The sequence below is a fragment of the Salarias fasciatus genome, chromosome 11 (genome assembly GCF_902148845.1).
Source record: "Salarias fasciatus chromosome 11, fSalaFa1.1, whole genome shotgun sequence".
Taxonomy (NCBI): Eukaryota; Metazoa; Chordata; class Actinopteri; order Blenniiformes; family Blenniidae; genus Salarias; species Salarias fasciatus.
Window position 1 is genome coordinate 17,683,600 of NC_043755.1, and position 12,144 is coordinate 17,695,743.

Genomic DNA, 12,144 nt, shown 5'->3' on the forward strand with positions numbered 1-12,144 from the left:
AAATAATTTAATTGTCTCATTAATGAAAGGAGCCGCTGTAATTATCAACGGCCTTTATTAAGACAATTAGGAGCGCATCAGTATTTGTCATCAGTTTAATTCCTATCCTCCTCCGGGAAAGAAAATTAATGCAAAATTAATGCGACGCAAGTCAACGTTCCCGCTCTAATAAAATTTGTTGTGATTAACTTTCAGATTTGTCACATTTGCATCATTTGAATCTTTGTATAATTGAAAGTGAGAGATGACAGCTAACCGTGGTGTCAACTCTGTGTGTGTGTGTGTGTGTGTGTGTGCGTGCGTGCGTGCGTGCGTGCGTGCGTGCGTGCGTGCGTGTGTAGGAGGCGTACACGTGGAGCCCAGTGCGGAGACGCTGATGCCGTCCTGTCCCTCCTTGTACACCGGGGTGACTGTCACTTTATATTGGGTGTTTGGTAGTAAAGGCTGGAGCACCGCTCTCCTCTGACCAGCAGGAACTGACACCTGGACACACACGCGCATACAGAAAGACACACACGAACGCATTCAGGTCAAGGCTGAAGAAGCAGAGCACTAACACTCACACTCGGATGAATCACACATGGCGCTTATCCCCACTAGCTTATAGAAATATCTGACATTGCTGAAGGACAAACTTGAAGAGAAGTACCTGTAAAATCTGCTTATTGTATAAAAAAAATTGAATCATAACTGTTCAATTTGATTGATAAAATCAGCTGATGACAACACTAAACCATCGAAGAGCAAAAAAAGGTGGTGCTTTGCTTCTATTTATGTGTATTTTAAGCCTTTATCTGTTTATAAAATAGTTCCTCTTTCCAGCAGTTATTACATCCTAAACTGCAACACAAAATGACTACATTGCACAATAACTTCATGCGAAAGACGTAAAACATAGAAAATTACTTCTAAAGCCAAGTAAGTGTGAACTAAAGATATTGAAGATATGCAGATGGATGTTTTGAACTCAGACTGAAGTGACTCAGCTATTGAATCCCCAATAAATTCAATCATAAAAGTTACTCTCGCTCGCTCTTTCTCTTTGAAACTCATTTATATAAAGAGCGTGCACATCAGAAAGCCCTCAAACATTCAGACCGCGAGCTGCAACAACGCACCGGCTTCTCAAAACAAGAATTTACCACAAGCGAGCTCAAAGATTAACTTTTCTTTATTGTACTACCCACACTGATCCCTTGCCAAACCATGACGCGCGTGCTTGTGTGTGTGAGGAACAGATTTAAACGAAAAGGCAGAGGGAAGTGTGCGACGGTAAGGCCAGGTAAAGCTGTGAGTGCCCCGCTTTGGAAGGAGCTGTCCGCTGAGACTGTGGTGCTGAAACACTCCCAGCGTCAAAGCTGAAAGGCAAACAAACATTTTAAATACATAAGCAAATAATCCCTACTTTAGGAAACGCACACAACCATCTTCTCTGCTCTTCTCATTCCACTGCAGCAAAGCACGTCCGAACTTTTAAAAAGAGGCGTGACCTGAAGGAACTCTTATCTATCAGCTGGCAGACAGGTTTAAGCCTTTCTCCCATTCTGTTCAGCTATTGTTTCTTTTGCCACCTCTCTTTGTTTCTCCTGCTCTTTTCTCCGCTGCCCTCCATCTCCACTCCCAGTGAGGTAAATGGCTGCTGAAAAGATAATGGAATGTCTTCTGGCTTGGCCTGGCCTCTCCATCTTCTACAGCTCTGACACCACGCAGGGAAATTAAAACGCGGGAGGAGGAAAGAGAGGGAGAGGGAAGGAAAGCAAAGGGGGGAGGTGGTGGGGGAGAAAAGAGGAGAAATGGCGCGAGCAGAACGGAGTGTACTTCTGCATGTCTGGGTCAGTACGTGGCAGCGAGCATAAGGGCTCTCAGAGACGACACAGGGATCACAAAGGAGTGGAGGAATGGACCTGGTTTAAAACTAGAATCGTGTGTCAGATTCGAGCACATCGCCGGCCTACGCTGACCACCGCAGTGCCATCAAGATGTTGGACGACTGCAAAAACATAGAACTTCCTCTGATCACAATGCTCACAGTTCACCAGGGGAGAAGTTTGTGTGTCTACATGAGAGTTACAAGGCCCGACAGCTTGCAAGAACAGATGCGTCGGTAACTAAAGACATCTAAGGCGGTCTAAAATAGCTCTTAAAAGAAATATAGGACGGGACTGGATACCTCCTCAAACTCCCCATATGTGCTCGATCATCCGTAAATGATTTTTGCAGCAGTATCAGATCACATCTTCTTCAACTCACATACTCCTCCTCTCGCTCGCCGTCCAGGCCGGCGTAGGAGACCCTGTAGCTGCGCACGTTGGGGTCCTCCAGCTCCCACGAAGCCTCCAGACTCTGGGTGGTCTCATCACTCAGCTGAAGGTTCCTCACAGCCAGAAGAGCCGCTGCGACACCACATCACACACAGCAGCGACTGCGCTCAGTTACTGCGCAGTTTACAGTACACCTCCAAAATTGAAATGAAATCTCGGTTTAATCTGTGCTTTCATCACAGCTGTGGTTTAGGAAAAAAAAAAAGTCAGTCAAAACACCAGCGTGCTGAAAGAAGTGGTAGCAGCTGCTGTCAAAGGAATACCAACATCCTCTGCAAGGATGACAAGATCCAGAGCAGGTGGGGCACAAATTCTTCAGAGGAATCAGTGGAGCAAAGAGCTTTGTCATCTCTCTCAGAAGGTTTTGAACAATAGAAAACCTGAGATTCAGTTTGAGGGCTTAAACACATAATATGTGTTTAACTCAAGTAATGCTGCAGTGGTTTGCACTCTTACTTCACAGAAAGAATTTCACTATGAGTTCAGGTGTGTGGGCCTTTCTCTGGGAAGTGAATTAACCCCACATGTGTGTTTTTGGAAGAAATCGGAGTACACAGAGGAACTTCACACAGAAAGGCCAGGTCAGTTTTTGAACTCATGACCTTCACACTGTGAAGTGAGCTACTGCGCCTTGCAGCCCGAAAACACATTTTGATTAGTGAGTCTGTTGTAATCCTTGTGAAGATGCATTAAAAGTGTTAATATGAAATAGCAACAGTAACATCTCAGTCTTCAACCAAAACCGGTGAGTGATTTGGGCGGGTTAAAGGTCACAATCTTACCATACCTTTATTACCGAGTGCTACTGTCCAATAATAAGTGTTGCTTGCAAAAAAAATATATTGAATCTGGGTGGTAATTGATTATGGTATTTCAAATTTCCCACAGGTTTCCTGCATTCAGGTTTAAAGCATCAAGTAATTAAGAAAAAGAGTTCTCAAATACAGGAACTTTTACAATAATAGGTCAATCTACTAACCTCCATGAAAGCAGAAGGAACTTTGTCATTAAATCCTAACTTCCACATTGATCACTTTGATGTTTGAACAACACAGATGTGGCCAGTTTTAAGAAAAGTAAGTAGCAATTTAAATATAGAAGACATGATGTTTTTTTCTTTTTTTAAAGCCACCAACTGAGAAACTCCTCAGACTCATTTACATGAAGCCTCCCATACATACAAAACACATTCTTGGTGGCTTAAGAGGGTCGTCTCTGAGATAATATCCTTTAGACTTTAGTCTCCCCAGGAAGTTTACTTAGTAAACAAACATAAGAGACCCAACAAACTTTTCTTTTTTTTAAAAAAAATTAGCATTAAGCCTTTTGCATTGAGCAAAGATAATGTCATCAAAGGCTCTGAGCTGAGTTTATCAGCTGTAGTTTGAACAGTCTGGAGTTTCTGTGAGTCCTTCCTTGAAACTCAATCACAGGCAATGGCCAAAAACTTTGCAACAAGGACCGGGTAGAGATATGGCTGCACTTTGGCAGCACTGGCACTGGCAGCGAAAGGAGTCTTTCATATTGAAATGGCAGTGGAGTTTGTTGACAGATGCCTTGGCTTGAGCCATGATTAAAAATTGGCCAATCTTTCTGTCGGGATGGCTTTTCAAAGAGAGGACCAGGAGGAATTAGTATGCAGCCCACTGGACACATGCTAGCAACACAGTTTAAAGTAACTCTGCTGAGGTCTGAAAACTGGAAAAAAGACTGGAGGAAAAAATACACAGGACAATTTTGAAAACAAGATGTTATGTCACATCTCGCAGCATGGCTTTTTTTTTAATTGGAAAAAAAAAAAAGACCAATTTACTCTTTGTTTTGAATTTTTTACCTGTGGTTGTGGTGGCAATTGTCGTCGTCTTAACCACTGGGGAAATAAGAGCATGAATCACGTAATTGAGCGCAGGGTCTCTTTAACAACTCATTGTCATTAAATGAGCCAATTGCACATAAATGCATAACACATTATTGACGAGGAAATTGATTTTCCTCTTCTGAGATAAGCTCAGATAAACAAATCAATGGAGAGCTTTGCACTGACTCTGAAATGCTAATTCTGTGATCCTAAAACTCACCTGTGATTTTAACGTCTTACAGTAAGCAGCACACAGTGACACTTTGTTAAACGGGTCAGTCAGATCACGGCATGAGTTTAAAACTGTTTTTAAATTAATAAAAATCATCAATGAATGGATGAATGAATAAAAATCAGTTCAAGAAACACATAACTACGGTACGATGCTAATACATGTCTGATGACTATTATCACTGCGAGAAAATTCAGTCTCACTACCAGAGGGGTCAAAATACCACAAGATTTAAAGAGAATTGTGGGATCTAATTTAATCAAAACAACTGATTGTATATCTTTAATTTGAGCTCATTAAGTTAACATGAGTGCACTTATAGAGCAGTTTGATGTGCATTCAAAATTGTCTAAAATTAAGAATCTAAAAACTAAGAAATGAATCACTTATTCACCACCATGGTGGTTTGACACCATATTGGCATATGAATCGAGGTTTGTAATGATTGGACCAGTGGTTTTAAAAAAGCCAAAATTTGTGGAACAGAACACATCTTTTCTCAAGAAAACATGGAAAAAGAAAAAAAAGTGGTTGGATAACCTATGAATCAAGATTTTTTTTTTTTTTTTTTTGAAGAAACAGTGCAAAATCATAAGTAGAATAGTTAGGACAATTACTTATTAACTTACCAGACCTTTCTGGTATTTAACTAATACAAGAAGTTTTATGTGTTTCTGCTGATATGGACGCTAACAGCACTTAATATCATCTTGAAATGTGAAAAACAGCATGAAGCCAAAAATGAGTAACTCTCCATCTCCCATACTTTGAAAACCTCTGTATGAAACAAAGTCAACAGACAAGTTGAGCAGATGTTTAGACGACAATACCTGCTGGCTTTGTTCACCGTTAGTGGAAAAACGTGTTCGTTCACTTACACGTGGTCTCTATTACAGACACGGTGTCGCTCTCCGATTCATCTTTGAAAACAGCCGTCAGCATTACTTCGTATTTCGTCGAAGGACTGAGGCCACTCAGAGTGTATCTGTTATCACTTCCACTCAAGACCACCTACAGGAAGACACACACACACACACACACACACGCACACACACAAAAATCTCAGGTTACATCTGATTTATACCAATATGATTTCTCCAAAGGTCTACTTAAGAGAAATGTTGGCCGATATTTCAAAAAGTGTCAGCTCCTGTGTTTTATGAGCTGTTTTTAATGGTTTATCCAGTCAAGGTGCCAAACCCCATGGGACTTTTAACACCAGTTACTTAATTATATAACACTTTAAACCGTAGTACTATTATGTATTAAGGAATTGCAGTAGTTAAAAGGTTGAAATTGCAGTCAATTTTCTGAAATCTTCTTCTAAATCCTTGAAATCTCAAAACTTAAGATCCGATCTTGTGTGTCAGGTCATGTTTTATTGTTCTTGCTTCCTTTTAAATAGACTAAATACAAAGACTCTCCTCGGTTTCCCTCAAGATGCAATAAAACTTTGGAAATAAACCAACCGGCCGACAAGATTATTTATACCCTAAGTACAACTCCAGACTTTGAAAACCAAGGTCATCACTGAGTTTTAGTGGCGAAAGCTGCTAAAAGCATAAAATAACAAATAGCCTCAGTGCTCGTAATTTCTGTCATGAAGACGGCGCGTAAATATTTCCACAAGCTGGTTGTCTACGAAAACAAACATACACTCAGTATGCGGCTTTCTTCTGATACTGGGCTGAATTTATTACGATTTGTAATTAAGTAGGATAGCATTGAAAATAACTGAATACACATAATTCAGCTCCAACACCATCTTTGTTTTGATAAGCAAAAAAAGAGAGGGCCATTAGCGGACTTATCGCTACAATATGAGCACTAAAGATCACAATGTTTTCCTTGAATGTAGAAAGGCTCCAGCTGGATCGATTGCTGCTCCAAAAGTCCAGAATGACCACCGTCATTTAAATCACACTGAGACAAATCAGGCCCAGAGGAACGCACAAATAGGGTCATCAAAGGTACTGCCTGTTTCCACTGAGGTTACGTCTGAAATTGGGAATTATACTGTAGATGACTCAATAATCATGTGTTTCTTTACTGAGATTCATGCAGCTTTGACCACAGGGGCAAAAAGCATCTTTAGTGAGTCATTGTCTCTGTTAGTGCTATATATTTCCATATCGTTCCCTGAGAGTAAAACTGGCTTTATTGATTAACAAAGATCACAGAAGCCCCCAAAACAGGCATCAGATTATAATTAAGCTTTATTGTGGGTCATATTTTATTCTGTCTGTGTTGCATGTGTGAAATGTTTAATCTTTTATCAGATCAAACAATGTGTGTGCGTGCGTGCGAGCGTGTGTGAGCGTGCACGCGTGGGATACAAGAGTGAGAAATGAAAAAGCTGCAAGTATGCCTATTGTCTGGGTTGGTGGTATTACCAGCCCACCTCTCCAACTCCCCAGAGTGTTATTTTCAGCTCTGATGACTCTCAGCAAAACACAAACACATGCAGGCGCACACAAGCAGCACACACAGTCTGAGGGCTCTATCGCTGCTTCCCAGCTGTCTCTAAAACCCCCAGATCATGGCAATAAAACATACAAGCCATTAATTTCCAGATTTATTCAGCCTTTATTTATTCTCCCCCATGCCAGGGGTTTTACCAGCCACCAGCACGGCGGCTGGGCTGCTGTGTGAGCGTTAAGAGTGCAGACTTCTCTTCATGTGGGCGCAGCGAGCGCAGCCTCTGGACTGAGCCATGATATATGGACTCCTGGCAAAACGAAACAGTTTGGCTAAGTGGAGATAATTTATCATCTGATGGTTAATTATTATTATTTATGTGCATATTTTACGCCCAAAAACGCATCTGTGGGTTTCTCACTGTCACGCTAATGATTCAGATTTAGTGTTTTGTCCGTATCGTGAGGCTAAACATGTAACTTGCAGCAATCAGCGGTGGAAGCTGGTATAGATTGGTATCTGTTTGATTTACAGAAACACATTTTCAGGCATCTTTGGATTGAAAGTTAAGCCTCCTGACCTCTTTAGTGTCACCGCCGGTGAACGGCGCCCAGGAGAGTCTGTAGAGGACGATGTCGTCTGCAGAATGGTCCCAGCTGACCTTGAAGTTGTCGGTGTGAACGTCAGAGGAGCGTAGATTCAACGGGCCGGGGACCGGAGCTAAGAAACAGAAAAATTCATTGTTTCTGTCATTTTAAACCCGGTTGTTAAAGGTTTACAAACTAAGAATAACATTTTTTACACTGATTTAACAGAAAAGTGAATTCAAGAACGTGCTGCTCTTTCCTCTTCAGCCAATTTATTGCCCCTTTAAATTGAGCAATCATTTGAGTACAAAGTTGAAAAAAAAAAATAACTTTGATGGAGAGTTTCGGTGTGAGCATTAAGCCGGCAGGCTCTAACCTTTTCATACATCTTCACTAAAGCAATTTGAAAGTGCAAAGCCATTTGTGTTAGCTTCTTAAATGTGGTCCACTGCACAAACTTGGCCAGGAGATAAATAAAAATCAACGTTGTCCTTTAGAGTGAGCGCAGCCAGACATACATTTCTTCGAGCTGACTCAGCAGCGCAGCCCAACTGCTTGTTGCTTAAAGGGATATTCCTACAAATCAATATCTGTTAGCGTGACGGAATAGTCAGGGACAGCGAAATGACCTTTTAATGTGACGGCACTATTATGCCGGGGTGTAAATGAGGTGGGCGCCACGCCAAAGTGGCAGAAGGACCAGTAAGGGTAATAAAATTCAACGCTGTTTGGCAGTATGAGAAAATGGTTTGCCTACAAATGATAGCGATATAACTATTTTGTGGAAAATGAGCAGAAATTGCCCTCAGTAGAGGAGGGATGAAATAACACCACTGAGTGCTACAAATTCGGACATAAAAAAGAACAAAGACTGGATGCAGCACTGGTGTTAACCTATATTCGTCCAAATATGCCGGCAGAAGATACAGAAAGTTCACAAACCTACTGACAGCTCGACAGTCTCGCTGTTTTTTTTGTGTCTTACTTGTGGTGAAGCCATCAGTGAGCGGCTCTGATTGACCGTCGCTGTAAAGGGCAAAGATGGCCACCGAGTACTCCATCAGGGATGTCAGCTCACTCAGGTCATAAAAACTCTGCGGTCCCACCTCCACCTGCAGGACACACACACATAACACCACACACTCCATGAAAAACACACTCTCCCTGTCTGGAGAGAAAAAAAAACACATAGGACACTTCAATCACAATCAGCTTAAAAGGCTACAAGACTACTCGAGCTCTCTGTAGTGATTTTCTCTGATTCTTGGTGTGTACAATGGTGCCAAAGCAAATTAAGGATTTCCGGAAGAGTGACCTTTCACAAAAACAAGATTCACAAGCAACGCCACACACAGGCATTCAACTAACTCCTGCACTCAAACACACACGTAACGTTCAAATGGAATATAAGTGCAATTTCCAAGATGATTTATATCAGTGTAAAGACCAGACCCTGTAATTAATCTCCTCTGTGTTCCTTACTCACATTATTTCTGTCACTAATCTTCCCTCATCCAGGCACAGATAGCCTCAGACACGAGAGGCTGTCAAAAGATCAAGCCACACTCCGCATTTCAAAGGCATTAATCACACACACACGGCACGCACCACTTCTGTTTCTAGTCCGTCCGTCTTGACCCACATGATGCGGTAGCCTCTGACCCCGCTGGGCGCAGGATCCCAGCTGATGTGAGCCGAGTTGTGAGTGATGTCGGAGAACTGGAGGTTGCTGGGAGGAGGCAGAGGCACTGGAGGAGAGGAGGGAGTGGAAGGGTGTGTGGAGGGTTCTTGAGATTAGTACCGGCTCAAATGAGAGCGCACAGTGGACTTTCACTTGACCCTTAATTTTAGATGACTTCTTGTGTTCATATTACTTTGTTATGTGCAATTGTCTTTTATCTTCAAGACTGCTGTTTGACTGACAAAGCAGAAAAAAATCAAACAGTTTATCCATCCCAGGATCACCTTTAGCTCTCTGCCACTTCTAAAGTCATCAACTTTGTTCCGCTAATTTATATTACCCATCTATTTGTTCAGTTCTGTTGTGCCATGTTTTGGGATTGTCGCTGTATTCAGAAAGGGAAATCCTGCCTCCAAGTGTTTTTTAGGCCGTAAAGGTTGAAATTTTCTAAAGCAAGCTTGAGTGTCTCCTGTCTGGGTCATTTCACAGAGAGGTTGAAACTTCATACTAGTCGCCTTCTCGCACATTATTTTTTAGAGACAGTTCCAGGGTTATGTTAAACACTGATGTAAACTTCAGTATTTCTAAACTTCTACACTTAATTTCTAGAAAGGTATACAATAAAACATTAAACCTTGGTTGCAATTAGAATTTAATTTCAGTGTTTCATTAGTATGAAAGTCAATAATGGCTCTAATTTGAAGACTCTGTGTCTTCCTCACATGTGGTTTCCTGGTTTGTGGCGGGATCGCTGGCCTCGTCTCCATACATGGCGTAAACAGTGACAGTGTATTCAGTGTGAGGCATCAATCCATCTAGCTCCAGCTCTGTAACAGCATCCGACAGCTTGATCTGTAGACAAAGGAGCACAGACACATACATGCACTGAGCAGTTCAGACTTTGGCCGAAATGGGAATTTCTTCGGTTTTTTTCCTGTCTTTGATCACCTCCTTCTCCTCCAGGTCTCTGTCATCTGTAAGCGGAGCGTACAGCAGCATGTAGCCAGAGACTCCCTCCACGCTGTCCCATCGCGCTTTCATGGTGTTGTAGGTGGTGTCAGAGAGCTCCAGGCCGGTGACAGTGGGAAGAGCCACTGCGCACAAACACACACACCCACACACACACATTTCATTTGATGTCTGGCTTCCCCGGCTACAAAAGGAAACTGATCCTCTGTCATTAACTCGCGCTCTTAGGTATTGATGGAAGATTTGGCGCACGGCCTTGAACGAACGTTTCCATACGTGTGTGTCTGTGCTTAAGAATCAACGTACGGGTTGTTTCGGATCCTCGCAGAGCTTCGCTCGCCTCGTTTGCGTACACGGCAAACACGGCCAGCTGGTATTCGGTGAGAGAGCTGAGATGCTGCAGCACCAGTGAAGTCTCGCTGCCGACCACCACAGCCTGAGGCCACGGAGGGAGAGTCCGGGGAGGAGGGCAGAGTGTGGAAGATGGATGGAGGGGACAGAAGTGCAGAATTGGATGAGAAAGCCACAAAGGAGGGACAAAGAGTGGTGTGGAAAATGGAAATCAAGGAGAAACAATGCATGAGAGGGATGGAAAAGACAAATGGGCGAGAAGAAGGATGAGATTGAGAAAAAGAGATTGAAAAGAAGGGAAAGGAGGGAAGAAACAATCAATTCATTGAATAGGATAAAGCACAAATGCCTTAGACTAGTTTCTTATGTATGCAGGATTGTAAGGATGACAGTCGAGATAGAGATTAGGTCTGGCCTTAGCCAGCTGGAAAGGTCTCCTCACATGCCGCTCTAGAACATCTGGCCCCTGTAAACCCAGCTGAGCAAAGATTTAATGGTTTCTGTGGTCACATTTTTTTGGGGGGGAAAAAAATAAAAAAATCATGCAAGTGCCGGCATCAATATCATTTCTAGTGAGTCTTTGTCGCCTGCGTGGATGATCCTGGGAGCCGTAAACGGTGAGATGATGAAAGTGAAAGGCTGAGTAGAATGATACCACCAGTGTCTACAGGAAAAACTTCTCCCAAACTATAAACCTACCCAGATAATTCTCAGAGGTGCAGTAAAGATGATGGAAGAGCGCAGCATGCCCACCTCTCCCCGCTCCTACTGACGGCAGTGATTTTTATAGTTCATGCAAACATGCATGCATAGCTGAATCTCAGAATGTCGAGCCTTGTGGTTGCAATGCTGAGTATGTTCTTTCAGTTTATGTAGCCATAAATCTTTGTCTAGCATCTTCCTTGTTGACTTCCTCAGTGTTTCCCGGTGCGACCTGGAAAAACACTTAAATGCAGTGGATATTGTAGTGTTCGCAGCAAAGCGCACACTTTTTACCTCCTGAGGCTCTCCTCCCTGAGCGGGATAATAAACCACCCTGTATTTCTCTACGTTTCCCGGGGCGCGGCTCCACGACACTCGAAAGCTCCGGGCCGTGACGTCCGATGTCTCCAGGTCAGACGGCGCTCCTGTTATCTCTGGTGGAAGTTCTGTATAAAAGGAAAAAAACAAACAAAATCAAACTCAACCAATCTGTGTCTCTAAACTACCTGCAGGTGTCGACGTGTGGGGTTGCACTATTTTGTCCTCTGATTAACTGGTAACCTGTTCAGTACTCTGCTTTCACTTATTGTGAGCTGAGATCCTGCATTGGATGAAGCGATATGCAAGATGAACTGGTAGGTAAACAGAGAAATGGGCACAATACACCTGAACAATCGCAGCCAGAATAAAAGCCGTAAAGTCTCACAATCTGTGTGGACTTCCTGCTTCCTTCCACTGATTAAAAAAATAAACATACCATGGACAAACATTAAAAATAAGTCCCTTTTCCTCTCTACTTACTCAGCTTGATATCTTTATCCTGTTGCTCCACCTGTTCACACACGGTTCTGGTCAGTCCCTCCACGATGGAGCTCATGATGTTGAAGTCGGCCACGTTGTAGACGTGAGTGTTGTGTGGCTCCGAGGCAATGGAGCGCAGCTCGTTCTCATCGGCATTTTTCACACCTGGAAAAGTAAAGATGCACATGTGAAAATAAAATAAACCCCTTTGCAGAGCTCTCTAG

The 12,144-nt window shown here is 42.7% G+C and overlaps 1 protein-coding gene across 1 annotated transcript in view; it reads right to left on the reverse strand.

Moving 5' to 3' along the window:
• col14a1a (collagen, type XIV, alpha 1a) overlaps window positions 1-12,144 on the reverse strand; it is a 139,957-nt gene that overhangs the window by 81,901 nt on the left and 45,912 nt on the right. The window contains exons 9-20 of the mRNA XM_030102838.1: window positions 11,921-12,085; window positions 11,414-11,565; window positions 10,373-10,502; window positions 10,046-10,191; window positions 9,820-9,949; window positions 9,025-9,164; window positions 8,402-8,528; window positions 7,410-7,549; window positions 5,290-5,422; window positions 4,156-4,191; window positions 2,251-2,393; window positions 351-483 (exon numbers count right to left, since the gene is read on the reverse strand). Of these exons, the coding sequence (XP_029958698.1) occupies window positions 351-483; window positions 2,251-2,393; window positions 4,156-4,191; window positions 5,290-5,422; window positions 7,410-7,549; window positions 8,402-8,528; window positions 9,025-9,164; window positions 9,820-9,949; window positions 10,046-10,191; window positions 10,373-10,502; window positions 11,414-11,565; window positions 11,921-12,085 (1,575 nt within the window). The remainder of the gene's footprint in view (window positions 1-350; window positions 484-2,250; window positions 2,394-4,155; window positions 4,192-5,289; window positions 5,423-7,409; window positions 7,550-8,401; window positions 8,529-9,024; window positions 9,165-9,819; window positions 9,950-10,045; window positions 10,192-10,372; window positions 10,503-11,413; window positions 11,566-11,920; window positions 12,086-12,144) is intronic.